The sequence below is a fragment of the Drosophila biarmipes genome, chromosome X (assembly GCF_025231255.1).
Source record: "Drosophila biarmipes strain raj3 chromosome X, RU_DBia_V1.1, whole genome shotgun sequence".
Lineage (NCBI taxonomy): Eukaryota > Metazoa > Arthropoda > Insecta > Diptera > Drosophilidae > Drosophila > Drosophila biarmipes.
The window spans coordinates 9276882-9298506 of record NC_066611.1 but is presented as its reverse complement, the minus strand read 5'-3'; the positions used below and the strand labels follow the sequence as shown (position 1 = coordinate 9298506).

The window sequence follows — 21625 nt, the reverse complement described above, 5'->3', positions numbered from 1 at the left end:
TTATTTGGGGTATTCCCCAAGCAGTAAGTTGTTTTAAAAAAATTTGAACTAAAATATTCTCCATCGACAGCAGCTTATTAAAAAAGTTATACTTTATTTTTTTAGGTAACACCCAGACTTGGAGTTGGGAAATCAAAATAAGGGTTAGGTCTGGTCCCCGATGGATGTATCGACTGCGGTATCGATAGCACCGACTGGCCGCCTATCGGCGCCCGCCAAACGGGACCTTCGATAACTTGGTTCGATTTCCTTTTCCCTTGGGGCGCCTTGTTTACTTAGTGGCTTCCGCATCCATGCTGCCGTCTGTGAAGGAGAATGTGCCGGAGTTGCTGCTGGAGCCCGCGCGGCTGGCCTTCTGCGCGAACCTCCACCTGGGCCGACAGCAAGATCGCTTCAACTTCGAAACCACATTGGTGCTGGCCAGGAACCTCAAGTTCTACGAATTCCGGCGCAAGGAGCTGGTGCACCACATTGATTTGCGGGACACAAAGCTCCAGCAGGTGCGCAGCCAGCTGGAGGGCTACGACGGACCGGTGAGTCCCTTCCTGATCACCACGAACGCCAGGGAGAGCCTGGACTCCAGCATGCTGCAGGATCCGGATGAGTTGCCCATTAAATTCGGGAAGTATGTGTTTCAGCGGGAGGGCATCTACCTGCTGATCCACTGCTGGCAACACCTCGTCGTCCTGCGGCGACCCAAGGAGCACGGCGCCAACTTCGAGCTGGTGGCGCAGCACAACGGTGTGCTGTCCTACCAGATGGCCGAGGGTCCAATTCCCTACCAGGCCGTCGTGGAGCTGCGATTCGCCAATGGTGAGCGAGAGCTCTGCGATTTTCAGGAGCCCGCCGAGGAGGGGGAGGAGGAGGAGCAGCCCAGCACGTCCAAGGAGGCCTACGCACTTTCGGAGGATATGGAGGCCCGGCTGCAGGAGGTGAACGCCCTCCGAGCGGAGCTCTCCAGCCAGCGAATGAAAACGCATGAGGAACTGGCCCTCCTTCAGGACCTCCAGCTCTTCGGCCCGCCCGGCGAGCGTTCCCTGCTCCTCGAGGAGAAGCAGCCGCTCCGGCGGCTCGGCGATGTATGGACTCGCGTCTGCGGCGACTATCTCGTCTGCGGCACCGTGCTGGTCAACATAAGCGGGAGCCATCGGCTGATCATTGTCAACGAGCTGTATCCGACGGTCTTTCTGGAGCCCCACATCGACTTCTGCATGGAGCACCGCCTGTACGAGCTGCCTCTGCTGCCGAATGGCCAGCCGCCCGAGGAGATCGACCAGCTGGCGCAGTTCTGGGCCTGCCAGAATCAGCACACCAGGCGCCTCAATTGGCGAGCGGTGCCCAATGCGAGACAGGTGCCGCCCGAATCCTCCGTCGCGATTGTCGTGCGTCTGCGTCTGGTCGATCTCCTCCAGGCGGAGCAACTGCAGCTGATAGTGCACTACGAGGTTGGGGTCTCAGCGGACAAGAAGGCGTTCCCTAGGCAGTTGCACCTGATTGACTTTGACGTGAAGAAACTGCTGGATGCCACGGAGTCAATGGCGCCCACCTTTTCGCCCACCACGCTGCACCAGGACTTTCTGGCCGTGATTATGACGCACGAGGAACACTGCGCGCTGAAACTAGTGTTCCAGGATGCCAAAGATTGCAAAAAGTTCGAGCAGCAGCTGGTCTCCAAGCTGCAGTTTGAGGTCTTAGAAGCCCAGGAGCCGGAAAGGGAGCAGGGTGAGTGGTTGACTTTTTGGGTCTGCCCTTCAAGACTCTAGGCTAACACCTAATTATTTTCAGAGTCCGACCTGCTCGACGACTCCAGCCCCGGCTCACCTTTTCAGTCCTCCACCGGCGCCGCCGCCGCTGCCGCCAATCCTGTCCAGCGCATTTTCTACAATCGCAAGCCAACGTCGCAGTGGTGCGGCACGCTGCTGCTCCGCGACGATCCCGGCGAGCAGTGGCACGTCTACGCCCTAACGGAGGACCGAATGCGCCTGTTCATGCACCGCCTGATGCGCGATCTCCTCCTGCTGCACTGCAACCTCACCTACCTGGGGGTCAACGAGCCCAGCCTGTCGGTCGCCGATGCGAACCTCGAGCTGGAGAAGAGTCTGCAGGAGGAGTTGGAGGCCTGGAAACTGCTGCTGAAGCCGGCAGCCAGCGAGGAGGAGCGCCGCAAGCAGCTGACGCATCTCTACAAGGTGCAAATGGCCAGCGATGTCCTGGCGTCCATGATAATTAGCAAAACAGAGCCGGATAAGGAGAAGCTTTCTAAGATGACGATTGGTTATACTGAAGACCTTAAAGAGACCACCGCCTGTTGATGATTTTTTAAGAAACGTCAAACTTTAGAAGGCTTGGCTTAATGAAATGTCTGCGAATTTTTATAACATTCCTTTACAAAGTGTTTAAAACATTTATTTTTATACGAACAATTTATTGTATTGCATTCTTGTCAGAGTTTTACATCTACAACTTAAAGCGTTTTTGATCAGGATCGGAAAATTCCTAAATAAAGTGTATGCATGATTTGATATCATTGTGTCAGGACTTTGGGTAACATTTACAACTTAGGGCTAGGTGGACTTGGTCTGGCTGGAATCGATTTAAAGGCGCAGTGGCATCCCGATGCTCAGGTGCTGATGCGCCGCTGCTGCTCCTCGCTCTTGATGATGCTGTCCAGGACGTTCTCCAGGTTCTGCGTAGCCGCCGACAGCTCGGCGTTGTCGCTGTACGAGTCCTCGACGATCTCCTTGACCTTGTGCAGCAGCAGCTTGAAGTTCACCATCTCGGTGTCGCGTCCTTCTCCTCCCTTCCCCGGCTGATTTTCCAGCAGGGCTCCCAGCGGCATGGGCAGCGTCAGCGGAGCTGGCAGGGATCCAGGTCCGGGCTGCCCACTCAAGCGCCGCTGATCGAACCACAAACTGATGTCGTTGAGGGAGTAATCCGACTTGTTGGCCTCCAAGTAGCTGCGGTTCAAGTCGGCGCCATTAACTGGAATATAGAAAATGATTTAGTTAAAGTTTCAAGCATTGTTTTCGGTTGCCTTCTTACTGGAGTGCGTGAGGTTGGCTCCCACGGGTGCATACATATCGAAAATCTGCCTCTGCGGCGTGCTGGAGCTCAGGAAAGTGGAGCTGATCAAGGGCGCGGTCGAGGGAGCCACCGCGGGAACCGGCACAGCTGGTGAAGGTGCCACAGAAGAGTGCTGCAAGTAGGCAGAGGTAATTAGCTCAGCTCATCAGCTTAGATCACAGCAATCCCACCGAAAGCTGACGCATATCCTCGATGATCTGCAGCAGAAAGCTCTGATGGGCGCTGAGGAACTGCGATATTTCAGAGCTAGAGGCCGTGGCCACCGTCTTTAGCTGGGTTTCCAGTTTCCTAGAAAACAACGCAACCTTAAGCTTGGCAAGAAGAGGGGTTTCAACCTGAAAAACCTACGCATTCTGCAGCAGCAAGCGGTCGATGATGGACTGCAGCCTGCTGGAGGCCTTGCTGGCTAGCCCCGTCAGGGAGCACAGCTCCTGCTGCTGCTGCAGGATCACAGTGCGGTCCTTCTCCTTCTCCTGGCACTGGCTGCGCACACTGCGCGTCTCCGCGGGAATGGGCGTGGCCGCCGACTGCCCCAGGGCGGCACCGCTCTCCTGGGCATTGCAGAAACCGCGGCGCTCCTCCTCATGCCTTTTCCGTGGCATCACCAGCCAGCCGCACAGCCTGGCCAGGTGGCGGGTCCAGCGCAGCGGCGGCTGATCCTCCACGAACACCTCGCACATCCGATGGCCCGGCTCGTGGCGGCCGCCGGCAAAGCCCACCGCAAAGCAGGGCAGGCACAGGGATATGTCCCGGCACACCTGGCAGCGAAAGCGAATGCCCACAATGTGCTCCTTGCGGCAGCCGGCACAGGAGTTGCTGTGTATCAAGTGCTCCGTGTCCTCGATGCGCTTGACCAGCGCCAGCAGGTTGCCGTAGATGAGGAACCTCGTCTGCACACCCGCTCCCGTCCAGAGCTTGTGGAACTGCGGCTCGGCGAGCCCGCCAACGCCGTGGGGGCAGCGGGCAAAGCTCTGCTCCATGACCAGCGGAATATTGTGGGCGCCATAGGCCTTGGCCTCGCCCAGATAGCTGAGCAGCTTGCTCAGCGTGGCCAGGAGCTGTTCGAAGGCGTACCGGGAGATGATCTGCGACTTGGGGTCCGCCAGCAGGGCAAAGAAGTCGCCCACCAGGTGATCGCTGCTGTACAGCTTGCAGAGCATTATGAACGTGATCTTGATCTCCAGCAGGGAAATGGAGTGCCTGCGTTGCCTGGGGAAGAAGGGGTATTACATACATACAAGCCCGATTGGATAAAGTTCACCCACGGATCGTAGACATTCCAGAAGAAGTTGGCCAGCAGGCCGGAGGTCCTGTCCAGCTGGTAGTCGGCCTTCTGGTTGAAGTGGCCCAGCTTCTCGCAGGCAAAGTACACATCGTGCAGCAGGGAGGTCAGCTGGAAGGGCGGCACCATCAGCTCAAGGCCGCCGCTCAGGTTGTGGCGATCCAAAATGGCCAGAACCAGCTTGTAGGGGATCTTGCTGGCTGCAATTTAGAGGTTAATCCTGGGCGGATAGCCGGCCACTCTGTACCCACTGTGGAATATCTTCTGCAGGGCCACGAACTTGCTGGCACAGCGGTAGACCGTGTACTTGTAGTCGCCGTAGTCCCGCTGCAGGTCCTCCATAATGGTGGCCAGGTCTTTGTCCACCTGTTGCCCGTGTCCTTGGCCCCCTTGGGCGCCCTCTTTCCGGGCCAGGGAGGCCACTGCCTCGGCGCTGTTGCGCATCTTGGTGAGCTGCACTGCCGCCGACACACCCAGCATCTCGGGGGATCTTGATTCTCCTTGGTTTCCGCGATTTCCAAACGTTTTCGAGTCTCCTTTGTGACCGCGTCGCTTCTCGCGATCTCCTTCTCCTCCGTTAGCGCAAAAGTCAAATTCATGCGCCGCAGGTGGCAACGCCGCAGGTGCTATCGATATCACTTCGCAAGCCGTTAGCGATTCGAACTTGAGTCAGCAGGGAAGTCGGCTTAGAGCTGCCTTCAAAGCTTAGAGTGGACCTTCAATGTCAGTATACAAATAAATACTTCAATAGATTTTATAAAATTAATAACAATCGAAAATTAACAGCTGTTGGTGGGGGATACATAATTCGTAGGAAAGCTCAAAAAAATTGAGAAGCTTTAAAAAAATATTTAATTAATAAATGTTGTCATAGCGTATTTTGGTTTCTTTTAAAAAAAAAAATTTGTTATATTCTTATTTTATGTATTTTTAAGGGTATGTTTATGGGACTTTTTTTTTATCATTATTTTTGAGTAATATAATTTTTGGCAAAAAAAAGTTTTCAATCATTATTTTTGAGTTATATATTTTTCGATCTGCAATGATTGATTAATGCGCATAATTTAAATATAAAAAAAATGGTTGTCTTAAAGCTTTTTTTTATAAAACAAATAATGAATACTTTTAGAGCTTTAAAATAAAACAAATAATGAATACTTTTAGAGCTTTAAAATAAAAGTCATAAATATTATTGGCTATTATAAATAAAGTAAAATAAAAATTAAAACCTAGTTTATATATTTATGGGGCTTTTTGTGAAAAAGTTTTTAATCCTTATTTTTCAGTTATATATTTTTTGATATGTTTTGATTACGTTTGAATTTAAATTTTAAACTCTAAAACAATGGTTGTTTCTGTGCTTTTTTATTAAAAAAATGAATATTTTTAAAGCCTTCAATTTTTAGAGATTTAAAATTAAATTAAATTTGGGGACTGTTATAATATGTTATGAGGTTTTTTGTAATAAGTTTTCAATCATTATTTTTGAGTTATATAAAGTTATTTTTGAATTTTAATTTAAAACTCATAAACAATTATTGTTTCTTAGCTTTTTTTTAAATCAAATATATTGAATATATTATATATATATATTTCATAGCTTATAAAAATAGAAGTCATAAATATTAGGGACTGTTATAGAAAAAATGAAATAAGTAATAAAACCTAGAGTATACATTTATGGGATTTTTTGTAAAAAGTTTCAAATAATTATTTTTGAGTTATACATTATAAAACTCAAAAACTAATTGGTTCGAAGTTTTCTTTTAATAAAAAAATGAGTACCTTAGAGCTTTAAAACAGAAGTCATAAATATTAGGTACTGTAATATTAATATTATAAAATAAGTAATAAAACCTAGATTATATATTCATGGGACTTTTTGCAAAAAGTTTTTAATCATTATTTTTGAAATAAGTAATGATAAGTAATGATTATTTTTTAATTTTAATTAAAAACTCAAAGACCAAATTTTTTTTATTTTTTGTTATGAAAAGACGAATGTTTTTAGATCTTTTAAACAAAACTCATAAATATCTATATTTAAAAAAATAGATTTTAGAAAATTTAAAATAGTTTACTATTTGCTTAAGCTAGAATTTAACCACTTGCAAATCACTAATTCGTTTGAAAACTTGTATTCAAGCGAATTAGTGATTTGCAAGTGGTTAAATTAAAAAATTAAATTATAAGATACCATTTTTATTAAGCAATAATATACGCAATAAGTAATATTTTTTAAGGTCTGCCTAATATTCCATAAGAGCAGAACTTTTATAGCCCATTTAATTGCCCAAGAGATTGCAAAAATAAGAAACAACACATCGAGCCAAGGACAAGGCTGGTTTTTCAATTTTAAAATTAAATATATGTTGTATGTATATTTGCATCATTCCATTACAATTACATTAACTTACGCTACTTTGTTTTCGTTTTTCATATATTTTGTTTTGCTTTAAAATAGTGGGGCTCCTACCGCTTCGTTTCTCGTCTCCTGTTCTTCCTCGCCTATATCAATATTGTAATATGCCAAGTTTATATGTGAGTGGGGGGCGGGCCGAGGGGACCGTGGTTAGTTCATCCAACTGCCTGCCTTTTGAAAGCAGTGTCCCGCGCGCGAACCCAAGTGTTCGTGCTCGTTAATCACTAATTATCATATGTGTGGGTCGCTATTTATGTATAAAGATCGATCTTTACTTGCAATGCGCGCTTGCAATTATGCTAGGGGGCGTGGGGCGAAACTGCCATGGGTCTGCGAAACCAAAAGTGCGCCTACATACATTCCACGAGGGACGGGGACACAGGGTTTGGGGGTTCTCCTAGCTCGCCACCCTCTGGCCAGCGGCCTTCGAATAAAACCGGCACGGGGGCAACGCAAGTTGAGTAATTACAAAATATATAGTCTGATTGCGCGCCGCTGGACGGGGGTGGCTCGATTTTTACAGGTTGTATTTTTTGACTCACTTAATTGCACATACTAATAGATCCTACACGTATAAAGTTCCACTCTTTTAGATTAGATTTTCGCTGCGACTGCTGGCTGGCTGTGGTTTTGGTTCATTGATTGATTTGTATTTGCAATTGGCTTTCTCTGTGTGGGGGCCTGCATCTCGGGTAAGAACTTGAAACCTGTATGTATACTATGTCATTATCGTACGGGGTGGGCGGGGGCTGGCTTAAAGTATAAGATGGTTGCAACTGAATTTAGCATTCGTTTATTTAAATTGTAACTAAAATCATAAGGTACAAGACAAAATCACCTCGACATGCACAGGGTTTTGTTCTTCGTTTCTTGGGGCGGTAGTTGCGCTGGATCAGAGTGAATTGAATAAATTATGCTATGCTAAAAGTTGGGCTACAAGGTTCTCTGTTCAATTAGCACTTAAATACGCTATCGTAGTGGTACTCGTATAATTAATATTAATCAATAGTGAAAGACATTTTTCGCTAAACAAAAATCAACTAAATGTAAACATAAAAAAACTTGTAATTGTATCATTTTTCGTTTGTTTGCCTTCTGCTTGCAAGTTCTCTCTTCTTTTTTTTTTTTGCTTGTTTAGTTTTTCTTGTGTATCTTTAATTAATATATATATATAAAATTAAAATATATGTAAGAGAAGTCAGTTTTGACAAAAAAAATTGTTGCTTGTAGACGGTAACATAGAAAATTATGTTATTTTGTTTTTAGGTGGCGACGACGTCTTGCACAGGTTTCGCTTCTTCTCTAGGTGTTTATTAAAAATTGGTATATAATCTATATATATTGCCTTCGCCATATATATATCCGCATAGAAGTGTGAGCGCGTGTGTGCTCGGTGTGCACACCTCGCAAGTTAGACTTCGCGTAGTGCGCTCTTGAAACAATCAAACAACTATTCAAAGCAGACAAAACAAACGCAGGCCAGCGGATGCGTCCGTCCCTTTCTCATTGGAGGACGGTTCCGGGCGATACCGCCACTTCCCAAGAGCTGAACATATGCATTTACATTGCATAAACTCTGGCGGTTCACCTGGGCAATCCACTGGCAAACCGGCCTTTTGGTGGGTGTGGTTTTTTCGCGGTCTCCAGCTCTTCAACCTGCGCTGTCTGCGCTTCCTTGTGTGTGTGGGGGTGTGTGGTGGTGTGTGTGAGAGGGGGCGTGTCGGTTGAGTGGGCGTGCCAGTGAGGAGAACCCATTTAAAAACGATAGTTCTCATCGGCCATGTGCACGGCCCACAGAAATTTGGTTCTTTGCGTTTTGTTGAATATCTTCTCGATCGGCACTCCGTTCTTTTTACACCTGTAACGAGATATGATCATTAGCTTTAAGTTAGGAGTAGTCTGTGTAGGGGACACCCACCAAGCCACCGATATGCGTGGATCGAGATAGTTTAGCTTAGATGTGCCCAGGGCAATGGTCTTATTCTCGTCTCTATCAGTCTCTTGTAATTCTAGTTTCTTCAGCTGATCCTTCAGGCGCTCCAGCTGTTTGCCCTTCTTGTCGGCATTGACCTTCTCCTTGACGGAGCCCCGCTTGGCAGCCTTCTTCAAATCCTATTAAAAAGCATTTTTAATTAGTTACTATCATCCAAGACATATGTTATACACTTACATGATATTCGGCCTCGCAGTCGTCGATGGCATCCCGCTTGGCCTTGATCTTCTCCTTTAGGTTCTCCATCGACTTCTCGTGGCCCTTGGGCACGGAGCGCTGATGGTTACAGAGGATGGCCACGGCTCGGTTGGCGCGATTGTAGGCCAACAGCTTTTCCGGCACCGTGGCACTCGGATCCGTGAGCAGATCCAGCTGGCTTTGCAGTGTTTTCGAAGCGTTGTACGTACGGAATACCTTGGCAGTAAGCCCTGTTCGATCATAGGAATAATACAATAATAATATGTGATCATCAGACATAGAGGACAGGGTTACTCACCGTCCATCAGCTCCTTGAGATGCTCGTTGAGCACCTGGGTGTTGAGTCGGTCGAAGAGGTCGTCGCCCTCCTTCTTGTGCTCCATGAACAGCTCGAGGTTCTTGAAGACGCGCTTCTCCACCTCGACCTCGTTGTAGTAGCGAATGGAATCCTTACCGGGGAAGTCGAACACCACCACGTTCTCCTTGCCGTTGAGCTCCTTGTGCAGCTGGACGTGCTCCACGCGCAGCGAGCAACAGCCGACGGTGTCCGCCTGGTCCTCGTCCTTCTCGTTGCCCGCTCTCAGCGCCAGCTTGTCGATGAAGTAGAGGGCCACCGCCCGCTGGCGCACCCTCATCTCCTTGGACTTCCACTCGTCGCGATAGGTGGCCCGGATCTTGTCGATCACCTTGTCCAGGCGTCGCGCCGTCTCGTACTTGATGTGATCCTTCTCGCCCTTGAGCTTCGAGGAGGGATTCAGCATGATGTACTTGACCTGGCCCTGCACGTTCTCGATCCAGGAGGCCAGCCAGGTGACCGTGTTGTCGTGGCGCACCTCCTTCCAGCGCGATCCGCTGGGCGGCGACGGCACCTTGGACTCCTTGCCGCAGTTGATGGACACATCGCTGGCCTGGATGCGCCGCTTGATCATGCCCATCTTGGGGTGCTCGCCACGGCCGCGGAACAGGCCCGGCGGCTCCAGCCGGAAGTTACCGATCTTCTCCTTGTGGCCGTCGATCATGCAGAAGCCGAACTCCTTCATCAGGGCCTCGTTCTCGTTCTTCTTGATCAGCTTCTCCTCCTTGGTGGCCGCCTTGCGCTTCTCGGACTCCGCCTGAAAGTAGTTGAACATCTCCTGGAAGTTGCACTTGCGGAAATCCTTGATGATCTCCTTCTCCTTGGCTGTCATCGACTTGCGGAAGTCCTTGAAGAAGTTGTTGTTGAACACATCCTTGGTGCAGTAGTCGTGGTTCAACATCTTGGCATAGAAGGTGGCCGCCTCCTCCGTCTCCTCGGAGAGCTCCATGGGCTTGCCGTCATAGTAGAACCGCACGTTGCGCGGCACCCGCTCGTAGGGCGGCGCGAACACGGGTCCCTTGTGCTCCAGCGTGGACCACTTGACGCCGTCAGCGCGCTTCTCCTCCTCCCACCTGAAGAATAAAAGTTGTTGGGTTGAGCGCTTATATGTAGTGAACATCTTTGGCAATATTGATTAAACTAGAGGAAAACTAGATAGATTTAGGAGTAACTACATAAGTTTCTCGCTAAAAGTGCATATTTCCTAGAGTTTCCTAGTTATTTAGCATTATTTGGGGTTACATAGGTAACAAATATAGGGCTACACATTATAAGCCTTATAAAAACACCTAATCTTATTTTTTTTTAACATTATTAAGTTGTTTTTAACCAATTTCCATTCTTTTAATTATTTACGGTTTTTGGAAGTCCAAAAATGCCTTTTTTATTGCTGCTGTATGTATAACCCTTATAAAATGACTATTTATACCTTTTTTTTATAATATTAATTAGTTGTTATTGACCTATTTTCATTAATTTGATTATTTAGGCTTTTAGGACAACAATAAATTCTAATTTGTTGTATTTTTCTTGCAAATATAACCCTCATAGACAGAACTAACTATTATTTAGTTGTTTTGAACCTATTTTCATTCATTTGAGTTGATATTTGTAGTATATTTTGTATTTTATAATATTTAGGTGTTCTTTTAAAAAAACTATGGCAGTTGAGTTATTTATATTTTGTTATTTGTTTTTAACTTTTTTGTTGTAAACACCTAACAAACATTGCCCTAGCAAATCTATTAAAACTACAATGTTTATTTGTAGTTCCTGGCACACCCTACTGCACAGTGGAGCACCCTACTCAAGTCGCACCATCGAATCTGCTCTTCCTGGACGCTCTTCCGCCGCTCTCTTCTCTTGCCGCCCGCAACGCTGGCTGTGCCCGCGACCTGGTCCCCGGGGAGCAGGCAGACACTCCGCTTCCCGAACAGACGCACTGCCGCCCAGGGGCGCCACACGGCCGATGTCATTTGCCACTCGAAGTTCCTCGCTTTTCTTCGGTTTATCACATTACGCAAAGTGGCGGCGTGCGAACCTAACCTCAAAGCTTCCCCACCGACCGTGTGAGTGTGTGTGTGGGGCTCAGCTGTTTCGGCAGCAAGAGGGGGACTAGGGGCGCGCGGGGGAGGCCTCACTGCGCATGCGTTTCGTGGCGAATGGCACAGTCGCACAGTGGCTGCCATCTAGCGCCGTCCACATGGGCCCCACTGTGGCGCTCGAATACACGCGGCACACGACTTTCGGCAGACACGGTGTATGACTTTCGGAAATGTAGGTCAGTGACATTCAAACTTCTCACGCAAAACACATGGCAAGCTCACACACACACACAGGCGCAAGCGTGTCACGTCACACGTTGTTTTTGTAACCCGTACTCGAGAAACTCATTTAAATATGTAAAAAAAAAGTACAAGTACACTCATAAAATTCGAGCGCTTTCCCTCAAAATCAGTAAATAAAATGAAGACCTCGCTGTGCGAGAGCGCCAGTAACCTGTTTCAATGATTAATCAGAAAAAAGAGCCTTTCACCTCGAATAACCCTTGAAAAAAAGTGATATTACCAACGTTTCACTGTAAAAGTGGGCATACACTTCAAAAAAATCGCGTTATCTATTGTATTATGGCTCTGAAAAGGAGCTTTTTAGTTAACCCACTTGGATAAATGGATTTTAGTTTGGGATCTTTATAAATAATATTATTTATGATAGTTAATCTATCCTCCACAATGTTAATCAGGAGTTAAGAATAATATTTGGAGGCTTACAGTCGAAAAAAAATATGAACTTTTTGTTTGAACTTCCCTAAAAAGGCTAAAGTTTATAGAAATAATAAAGAACCTATTGTTTTTACCTCTATTACGTATGAAATGTCAAAATATCATTATAAAGAACTCAACGTATAACAGGTTTAACAGAAGCATCTAGAAATCTGAACTCTTATAACATTTTAACGTAATACTGCTGCTAATTGTATTCAAAAGACAAGTAAACAAACATAGCTTTAAAGAAATTTATAAAAAGCTGATAAGAGCGATAAAGAAGAAGTTGTTTGGGATCACTTTTTGATGTCTAAATATTAATATCTATCTATCTCAAAAATGGAAATAAAAATAGCGAAAGCAGTGTGAAGAGAGATCAAATCTCAGCTAAAGGGCAACTCACCATCGCCACACCTCCTCCTCCTCCTCCTTGACCTTCTGGCGCTTGGTGGGTGACACAACCTCGGTCTTAACCTCGGCCTCCTGGGGGGGGAGAACATCAATTAGTTATCATCCGCTCTGACAGAAGCCCAACTAGCCCAGACCCACCTTTTTGATCTTTTTCTTCTTGGGCTTGACGCTGCCGTACTCGTCGTAGGCCTCCTCCTTGACGCGCTTCTTCTTGGACTTCTCCTTGGGCTCCTTCTTGACCTTCTTTCGCGCCAGCAGCGGAATGTCGTCGTCGTCGTCGTCCATGCCGCCGCCGGGCTGATCGGGTTCCTCCTGCTTGCGCTTGCGCATGGCCAGCGGCACATCCTCCTCGTCGTCGTCCATCTCCTCGCGCTCGTTCTCCTCGTCCTGGTCATTGTCGTTCATGGTGCTGTCCTCCTCGGCGTAGCTCTGCTCGTGCTTCACCTCGAACGGCGGCTCGTCGGCGCGAAACTGCGACATGGAGTAGTCGCAGGAGCTGGCCTGCGACAGATTGTTGTAGCTCTCGTCCTCCTTCTTGATGTCCACAATCGACTCCTCGTAGCCGTTCTTGTAGTTGATGCCGCCATCGTTCCCGTTCCCATTGCCATTGCCATTGCCATTGAAGTTGAGGGCGGCCGCGGCCTCGTAGCCGCCGATCTGCTGCATTTGGAAGGGATCGGCCGGGCCGGAGAGCATCATCGGCTGGGAAACGGGCTCCGGCTTGACAAAGACACCATCGTACGACGGCGGATCCTTGGACGAAGAGCTGCTGTGCCGCGAGCTGGAATGTTTGCTCTTCGATGAGGACGACGAGGAGGAGCTCTTGTGACTGCTGCTGCTGCGCTCCTTATCACGGGAGCTGGACGACGAGGACGAGGACTTGTGCCGGCTGGAGGAGCTGCTGCTGCTGCGGTCCTTGTCCTTGTCCCGGCGCTCCTTGTCCTTCGAGGAGCTCTTGTGGTGGCCGGACGAGGACGACGAGGACTTGTGCTTGCTGCTACTGCTGCTGCTGCTCCCATCCTTGTCCTTGTGGCTGGATGAAGAACTGCTGCGATGCGAGTTGCTGCTGCCATCGCGTTCCTTGTCCTTGTCCCGGTGCTTGGACGACGAGCTGCTGCTGCTCTTGTGCCGATCCTTGTCGCTGAGGGGGAAATGGTAGGGTTATTACAGGGTCTGTCTATTGGTTTGGATCCCACTCCTGCAGCTGCGAATGCGGAGCACTATAAGCCAGAGCTCTCAAGGCAGCAATTGGGTCAAATGCTCATTACTACGGCGGCTGCGTGGGTAATTGAGTTGAATTAAGCCAAAGGTGTTATTAGCAAATTACTTGCATTTTGGATTCTACTTAGGGGTTTTTATAAGGCTGCTAGTGCAATTTGCTTTGTTTTTCTGACTTCTCACATTGATTTTAACTAACTATTTGAGCTGATTGACAATCAGTGGTTCTAGACAAACAAACCTCACAAACATCTCAAAAAAGGTGACTAAGTCTGGTAGTTTACAGTGTTTTACATGTTTTTAGACAGTTTTTCAAATGTTTTCCGGGTTATATATTATTTTATAGATCTATTTAAAGCATTTCACTCAGACCATATGAGGTTCTTTCTCCTCCGACTATCCCTATTATATATATCCCATATTATCTTGTCACAACTCTGCTGCTCCTCGAGCTAGCCACTTGAAACCTTGGCATTGACCTGCACCAAGTGTTCCAGATGGTTCTGGTTGCCTCGCCCGCTCTCCCCACGTACCGACTGCTGCTCTTGTGATCCCTCGACGAGCTGGAGGATCCGGAGCTCTTGTGCTCCCTGTCCTTATCACGGTGCTTGTCCTTGCTGGAGGATTTATGCTTGCTGCTGCTGCTCCCGCTGCCGCTGCTGCTGTGGTGGTGGTGGTGGCCGTGTCCGTTGGTGGTCACCCCGTTGGACTGCACCACCTCGCAGCTGCCACCATTTTGTATGTGGATGTTCTGTGCGGGCGATAGAGAGAGAGGGAGAGAGAGATAGAGAGATGGAGTCAATGGACCGGCGGCTGGGAAGTGAGAGTGTGAATCCGGGCCAGAAACCTGTGCATCCGTCATGTCGCCCGCCTGGTGGGCTCCGCCGCGCCGCCCCTGGCTTCCTCACGATCTCTGGCGATGATTTGCGATTATCTCGTGTCTATCCGCTCACCACGTGGTGAAAATCAACCCTAACAAATGCCGCGTAGGAAAATCCACTGCGCCCGGCCAGCAATGGGTTAATGGCAAGAAGAAGCACGCCGCAGAGCGATGGCGACAGGAAATTGGAAATTGTACCCGAATCGCTTGGAATAGGTTAACGAAAAAAAAAACGGCTGCCAAACAATGGAACACGCACACAAACAAATTGGAGAATACAGAAAATCTCTTTTTTTTACACTTTTTGCAGCATATACTTTTTTCAACGTGGGCGATGCATCAAGGCTACACGCACACTTGTGCACACACGGGGTTGTTGTTGTTGTTGTGCTCGTTGCATATTAGTGCGTTCTTTTTTTTTTTTTTTGGGTGGCACATCTGTCTTATCAGACGACCCACACACACACACGCGCGCACCGAGGGAAAAACACCTTTATGTACGTATAAATTGCAAAATGGGACACTTGCAATTACATACATACACAGAAACGCTGCGGGGCAACAAAAACAACAAACACATGTGATTTCGGTGCGAGAAAAGTGGCAGTGTGACCGCACTGCGAGGCAGCCACCAGCGAATGGGGGAATCGAGGGCTCCGCAGGGAGATAAACAAAGCGGGGAGCGCGAAAATCATAAAAAAATGCCCAAGAACCCTTTAAATGTCGCGAAAAACGAGGAAAATCGGGGAAAACCGAGGAGGTGGTCGGGCAAAAATACCAGCTTTGGTATTTCGCTGCGGCCACACTGTGCCAAATACATTTCGTCTACCGCGGCCCTCCCCGCTCCCCGCTCACCCGCGACCCGTGGCCACTTGCATTGTCGCCATTTTCGTCAATTACCCCCTCGCCTCTCCCTGCGCCCTGCTTCCCCTCCCCCGCCCGCCCCGCGGCAGCGTTTTACGCACTCTGCCGGCAGCGACGTCGACCGCGGTACACTTGCCACAATTCCTTGTACCCCCGAGAGTTGCACCCACATTCGTGGTCTTTTTTCTCGCCGTGCGCCAGGGCAGGCTCCCCATTCAACACGTTCGCTCACCAGCCTCCTGGCGGCCTTCGGTAAATTACATAAAAAGGAAGAGCGTTTTCGCTCGGGGCACTTACATTCTCGGCAGCCACATCCCCACTCATTTTGCGGCGCTCGGCGTTTTTCTTTATTTGTTGGTCGGTCTTGGTCTTTTTTTTTCTGGCTCCGCACTTGGTAAAAATTTTCACACTCAGTTCGGCTGGCTTTCAGCTGCTCTTCTCGCTGGCGCTGCGCGTTTGGGCGTCCGGCGGCGGGGCAGGTGGGCGCACTGGGTCTTGCGAAAGGCCGAAATGGAGCAGCGTTTTGTGCTTTTGGCGATGCGATTGCCTGGCTTTGGGCTTCCTTGCTTTTTGCTTTTCACAGCGCGCAGCAGCCACGCGAACCCTTGCTTTTTTTTGGATCGGTGTGGCCGGGCAACGGTCGGTGGGTTTTGACGTCGCTCGGGAAATACCGCTTCTCGAATATACCGAAAACGCGTGGGGCGCGTGACTTACGCCACGTTCTCACTGCAGGTAGTGTTCCCCACTCGGCTCTGTTCTTTTTACCCACTATCTACGAAGGCTACAAAGTTCGGCTTGGGCTTGAATATTTTAGGGAAAACCTTAGGGTTCCTCGACTCCTCGAACGCCCGCAAGTCGTGCTGCTGATTGCACATCTTCATCAGCCAAGGGTTTGTTCCGAGTTGAGGTCGAACAAAATTTAATTTTTGTTTTTGCCTGAATTATATCTAAGACTAAGATTTAGAATAAGTGCTTAAAAGGATTTTTAGATATTTGATAATGCTGTGAAGGATTGCGTTCCTGCGCTGGCGCTATTAATACTTCAACTTTCAAACGCGTTTTCCTCGGAGCGACTTTTTTTTATCTGGCTATCAGGATATCCAAACTAGAAGAAAATTAACTTCGGCTTGTATACCCCTGCAGTTATAAGAAATTATCAACATTATTAACAACATGTGAAAGTTTTAATAATTGTTGCTAGTGACTGTTCAGTAAAATTACAAAAAAAAAAAATGTTTTAATAATTATTTTATTTTTTCTTTGACAGCTACATTTTAGAGTTGTCTGATTTTTATTAGATTTAATTCAAAATTCTTTAAAATGCAAAAATTGATATTCCCAATAGTATAAGATAATATGTTAAAAAAAACCGGGCTATAATTTGTATCATATTATTTTCCATCAATTTTTGAGCTGTATGATATAGTTGTCCAATTTTCATAAAATTAAATTCGAAATTCGGAACTCATTGAAAAATGTTATTTCCAAGCGTAGGAGGTTATATGTTTAAAACACTAAAGTTACAAGAAAAATCCGATTATTCCTATGGTCTACGTTGTTTTTTTATACACTATAAAAAAGACCAAAAAATATATATAATATATAAATTTTTCCTAAATTCAAATTCAAATTTTTCCTCTTTTCCGAGGTCTTTAAATTGTTTCAAAAACAACATTTTTCTATATTATATGATTTTTTTTAATTTCAGGTTTAAGATTGTCAAAAATTAGTATTTTTGATAAGATTTTATATTTTTTTACATATACTTTCTTAAAGTTATAAATAAATTAAAAAAAAGAAAGCTTCGCAAAATCTTCGCTTATACCAAATTCGTTCTTTTTATTTTTAAAAATCGTACATAAATGGTGTAGTACTCGATAAAAATTTGAATTTTAAAGTATTTGGAGACCATAAATAAAAACATGATACGTTTTAGATATACACCTATATATATATACTAAGAAGAATTCAAAAATTTTCAAAGCCAACAATAAACGGCAGGGACATGTGTGAACCTCCTTAAAATGTGTGGAGTGTGTCTGCGATAGCTTAGCCGTGTCACACTCCGCACGAAATTTTCTTTGGTATATTTTAACAAATACGAATGGTATTTAATGTTTATTGTTCAGAGTCCGAAGGGGTCACACTGACCACGAAGCAAAATAAAGATTAAATTTGTTTTAAAAACTTTAACAATTTGCTGTTCATCCACGCAATGAAATAATACCAAATAAAAAAATAAAGTTGGTTGTTTAATTTGGAAAGGGAGAGAGAGTGCTAGAAGCTTCCTTCCAGCTATCCACCAAGAACTCCGAATCTTTAAAAGGATCTAATTCTTCGGGAAAAGTAATCCTAACATAGCAAATCTCTAAGATCGGATTTTTTGGAAAACCAAGTAAAGGAGTGTCAAGGGAAGACACCTACAGAATCACAGTCTTTGGGGAGCGAACAAAAGGAACCCCAAGTTCGAATGCTCCTAAGAATAGAAACGAGCAAAAACCCACCAAAGGAAGAATCCATCTAAGAGGAGCAAGTTCAAGGCCTCCCAGTAGGATCCACTTTATGTGCCTTCCACGCCACAGCTGGCTCTACAGGACCGAGATTTCCGGCTGTATGGTACATTAACTCACTAAGGAGATCCCAAGTAGATCGGTTTTGGTACTGATAAGGCCTAGGATCTAATAATACATCATCATCGGTTACAATTTTAATTGATTGCTGATCAGCACATATCCTTCGGTTTTTCTTGCATTACTCCATTCAAACTTCCATTTTTATATATGATTATATCAAGGCCACCAGCACAGAACGGTGAGTGAGCGATCGCAGGTACTATTACTAAGAAAAGACTATACTTTTGGTAATATCATTCCAGGGAAATGGGTGGGAGGGACTGCGAGAACGTGGAACCCCTGCTAGTACAAGAAGTGTGCAGATTGTCGGACTGCGAAAGTGAGAAATCGGATGAAAAAGAGCACCCCCAAGTCAAGACTGAAAAGAGCGCAGGAGAAGTGCCAGTGAAAGAAGATTCTTATAGAGAGCACTTCCCCGAATGCGCCGTGAAAAACGAGCCACTCGAAGAGGACCAATTTGAGGAAGGAGAATGCCGGTACTTAGACCAAGATATATTAAATTTTTGTGTCAAAATCGAAGTCGATTTGCCAGGAGATGGTGTTGAGAAAGGCCCGCATGAATGTCCTGACTGTGCGCAAGTATTCCCAGAAATCAGACAGCTAAGAGAACATGCTTGCCTACACAACAGGTGTTCCTTTTGTCCGCGCAGTTTCGGCAGTCCAGAGAAATTGGGACTGCACTTGCGAACGCACGCAAGCGAAAACCCCTTCAAGTGTTCCTACTGCTCGAAGACCTTTCGCTTGAGGCGATGTCTCAAGGTCCATCTGAAAACGCACACGGGAAAGGGAGTCCACAAGTGTGACGAATGCTCGAAGAGCTTTCCCGATGTGGGAAAACTTAAGCGACACATAAAAACTCACACAAGACCGCATGTGTGTCCCACATGCTCCAAAAGATTCGGAGATCATACGAACTTTCGCAGGCACAAGGAATCGCAGCATTTGCGAGAGCCGCGCGACGATAGGCCTGCTAGCTGTGCCATTTGTGGGAGGACGTTTGCGAACAGCACTAGTCTCAAGAGACACATGCACACGCACGCCGAGGATTTGCCCTTTCAGTGCTCCCAGTGCCCCAGGGCCTTTGCCAACAACAAGAATCTCCTGCGGCACACTCGAGTGGTCCATATGGAGCCAGGAGAGCGCCCGTTTCAGTGCTCCCAGTGCCCAAAGAGCTTCGGCTGTTATCACAATTTCAAAAGGCATCATAAGGTCCATAAAGAAGAGGTGCCCTTCGAGTGTTCCGAATGTCCGAAGGCTTTTAAAAGGAATACCCTGCTCGATAGGCACTTAAAGTGGCATTCTGGCTCAAAGCCGGGGAAGCGTAAAGTACCTCTAGAAAATGGATCACCTGCTAAGGAGCACGGCAAAAAAGCCTAATCTAGTCTCCATACTCAGGAAATTAGGGAACTGCGATATGTATGATAAATTAAAGTTGTACCAAGTACAAATGTATATTTTGTTGAATCCTACATTTTGTATTTTTTTTTGGAAATATTGATTGAATAAACCGTGTTATTTCCGAAACAGGGATAAATGAAACACCGCCATAAACGTTTTATCATTGTTTTGTATGTAGGTACACAAGTTTATTCACTAATACATTAGTTTAATATTAATTTAGATAAAAAAAAACAAATGCATAACAAACATTTAACAGAGTTCTCTTATTTTTCGCCTAGGCTTTTCTGGTTTCTGGTTTTTGTGTGGGGGCTTCCTTTAAATTTTGTTTCTGGTTTTTACATCGATTTATTAGTTTACATCGAACCATATATGCACCTAAGTATGTATATATCTGTGTAAATTGTACTTGGCTCACGTGCACTCCTCGGTGCACCGTGCCTGGCCAACAGCAGCTCCAGCAGCTCGTCCGGAGCTATCTTACAGCGTAACAACATTAAACATCTATAAAAAGTGTTCGTACAGTAAATTTAATTTAACTACGCCACGCGCCCGGGTGTGGGCGTGGGAATATTTCAATTTATATATATTATATATATAGTTATGTATACGAAACTAGGCCGAATTAAGTTTACGCTTTAGTTACAGATTTACGGGTGTTCCATGTGTGTAGTATGTGTGTGTATGTAGTTGGTAACAGTCTTTTATCACGTTTAGTTTGGGCCATGCGCTTCACGCACAACGTATGGTACATAGGTATATATAGTGTGTAGTATATTTAACGTATTTTACGATTAGCCTAGTAATTGTTTAGATCCTCCCGTTTACGCTAGTCATTAGTTCGTTTCCGTTTCCGTTTTAGCATGGTAACTTTTTGATTTTTCTACCAATATTTGTTCTACAATCAACGTTTTTAAGCACTTTCTCTGGAGAAACTGCGATAACAAAATGAAAGGGGTAGAAACACAATAAATACATCTTTGTTAGCATTCGAACACAAACCGGAAACGGAAACAGCTACACTTTACACTGGTAACTAGCTCTACATGCATGTAAAAAGTCCTCTCTACGCGGCACTCGAAGTTAAAAACAACAAACTGAGTAAACAGAGTGTGTGTGTGTTTGTGTGTGTTGGTGTGGGTGTGCGTGTGTTTGTCAGGCTCACTCATGGGTTGGGGTCAGAGGTTATCCATCCGCATCTGCATCTGCATCTGACCAATTCAATTAACTCGTTTTCTATGTTGGGGCATTACGCGTCGTGGGACTTGAGCTGGCTGCCAGGACAGTAGTTATCACATCGATGAAACCCTTCAGTCGAGAGCCGACCTCGCTCTCCCTCCCGTGCTCCCTCTAGTCCTGGTCCTCCGCCTGGCTCCGATCCGACTCCGACGCCTTCCGGTTGCCGGACTTGTTTTGCAGCTGCACCTCGTACTCGCTCTTGATGTTCACGTACAGCTCGCTCTGCTTCTGGTGCTCCTGCTGCAATGGCAAGGGAAAATAGGTTATCCATTGGGTCCAGACGGGGAAGGAATAGCTGATGTGCCCCTGTATAGCTAGTCGGGATTTCCCATCTTGACTATTGCTTACCATGATCTGTTCGATCTGCTGTTCGGCATGGGGCAAGTCGTAGCGCTGGCCCTGTTCCCGCAGGTTCCTGGCCACGTTGAGTTGCTGGGTCAGATTCCGGCCGATTTGGTCCAGAGATGTGTGCAGCACATCGAACACGTGCTCTGCGGAGAAATAGGTCAACGTTTGAATACTAAGATATAACAATCCTTTCACCTCACTCTTAATTACATACCCTTTAATGTTTACAGTTAACCAATAAATAACCAGAGGTTAAAAAAGCGCGCTAAAAGTTAAGAAGTGAGGCCTATCAGTTGCTCAACCGCATCTTGGTTTTCAGTTTTCTCAGCAAAAATTGATCTAGTTTTAACAGCCCTCTTAGATTACTTTACATTACATACTTTATAAAGTGTTCAGTTAACCCATAAATAACTGGAGGTTAAAAGATGTATATTAAAAACTCAAGAAGCAAGGGCTACCAGTAACCCTATCGTGTACTAAGCCCTAATCAGCACTTGACTCTAAAGTTTTTTTTTAAATAACTACAAGTTAGCTT

At 46.2% G+C, this 21625-nt stretch overlaps 4 protein-coding genes across 4 annotated transcripts in view; 2 read left to right on the top strand and 2 right to left on the bottom strand.

Annotated features, from left to right (window-relative positions):
- Positions 1-247: 247 nt before the first annotated feature.
- LOC108026550 (uncharacterized) lies at positions 248-2522 on the top strand. The gene is made up of 2 exons (XM_017097503.2): positions 248-1722; positions 1786-2522. The coding sequence occupies exons 1-2, from the start codon at positions 294-296 to the stop codon at positions 2310-2312; spliced, it is 1956 nt and encodes a 651-aa protein (XP_016952992.1). The 5' UTR covers positions 248-293; the 3' UTR covers positions 2313-2522.
- Positions 2385-4976, bottom strand: LOC108026560 (dystrophin-1). The gene is made up of 6 exons (XM_017097514.3): positions 4618-4976; positions 4350-4566; positions 3433-4293; positions 3255-3372; positions 3043-3196; positions 2385-2982 (listed from the first exon to the last, which is right to left on the bottom strand). The coding sequence occupies exons 1-6, from the start codon at positions 4844-4846 to the stop codon at positions 2621-2623; spliced, it is 1941 nt and encodes a 646-aa protein (XP_016953003.1). The 5' UTR covers positions 4847-4976; the 3' UTR covers positions 2385-2620.
- Positions 4977-7565: 2589 nt separating this feature from the next.
- The window catches only part of LOC108026161 (uncharacterized), a 36149-nt gene continuing 22089 nt past the window's right edge, over positions 7566-21625 (bottom strand). Inside the window, exons 9-18 of the mRNA XM_050888334.1 lie at positions 21091-21233; positions 20857-20982; positions 15770-15895; positions 14262-14479; positions 12649-13651; positions 12503-12582; positions 9278-10407; positions 8959-9209; positions 8707-8900; positions 7566-8646 (exon numbers count right to left, since the gene is read on the bottom strand). Of these exons, the coding sequence (XP_050744291.1) occupies positions 8544-8646; positions 8707-8900; positions 8959-9209; positions 9278-10407; positions 12503-12582; positions 12649-13651; positions 14262-14479; positions 15770-15895; positions 20857-20982; positions 21091-21233 (3374 nt within the window). The 3' untranslated portion in view covers positions 7566-8543. The remainder of the gene's footprint in view (positions 8647-8706; positions 8901-8958; positions 9210-9277; positions 10408-12502; positions 12583-12648; positions 13652-14261; positions 14480-15769; positions 15896-20856; positions 20983-21090; positions 21234-21625) is intronic.
- Positions 17611-19644, top strand: LOC108026165 (zinc finger protein 317). Its single transcript, XM_017096917.3, has 2 exons — positions 17611-18283; positions 18348-19644. Exon 2 carries the CDS (start codon positions 18352-18354, stop codon positions 19480-19482), a length of 1131 nt encoding a protein of 376 aa, XP_016952406.1. The 5' UTR covers positions 17611-18283; positions 18348-18351; the 3' UTR covers positions 19483-19644.

Coding starts and splice junctions, on each gene's coding strand:
- LOC108026550 (XM_017097503.2), top strand. CDS start 294: ATGCTGCCGTCTGTGAAGGAGAATGTGCCGGAGTTGCTGCTGGAGCCC. Junction 1,723..1,785: donor GGAGCCGGAAAGGGAGCAGG/GTGAGTGGTTGA, acceptor AATTATTTTCAG/AGTCCGACCTGCTCGACGAC.
- LOC108026165 (XM_017096917.3), top strand. CDS start 18,352: ATGGGTGGGAGGGACTGCGAGAACGTGGAACCCCTGCTAGTACAAGAA.
- LOC108026560 (XM_017097514.3), bottom strand. CDS start 4,846: ATGCTGGGTGTGTCGGCGGCAGTGCAGCTCACCAAGATGCGCAACAGC. Junction 3,197..3,254: donor AGGATATGCGTCAGCTTTCG/GTGGGATTGCTG, acceptor GCCTACTTGCAG/CACTCTTCTGTGGCACCTTC. Junction 2,983..3,042: donor AGCCAACCTCACGCACTCCA/GTAAGAAGGCAA, acceptor TCTATATTCCAG/TTAATGGCGCCGACTTGAAC.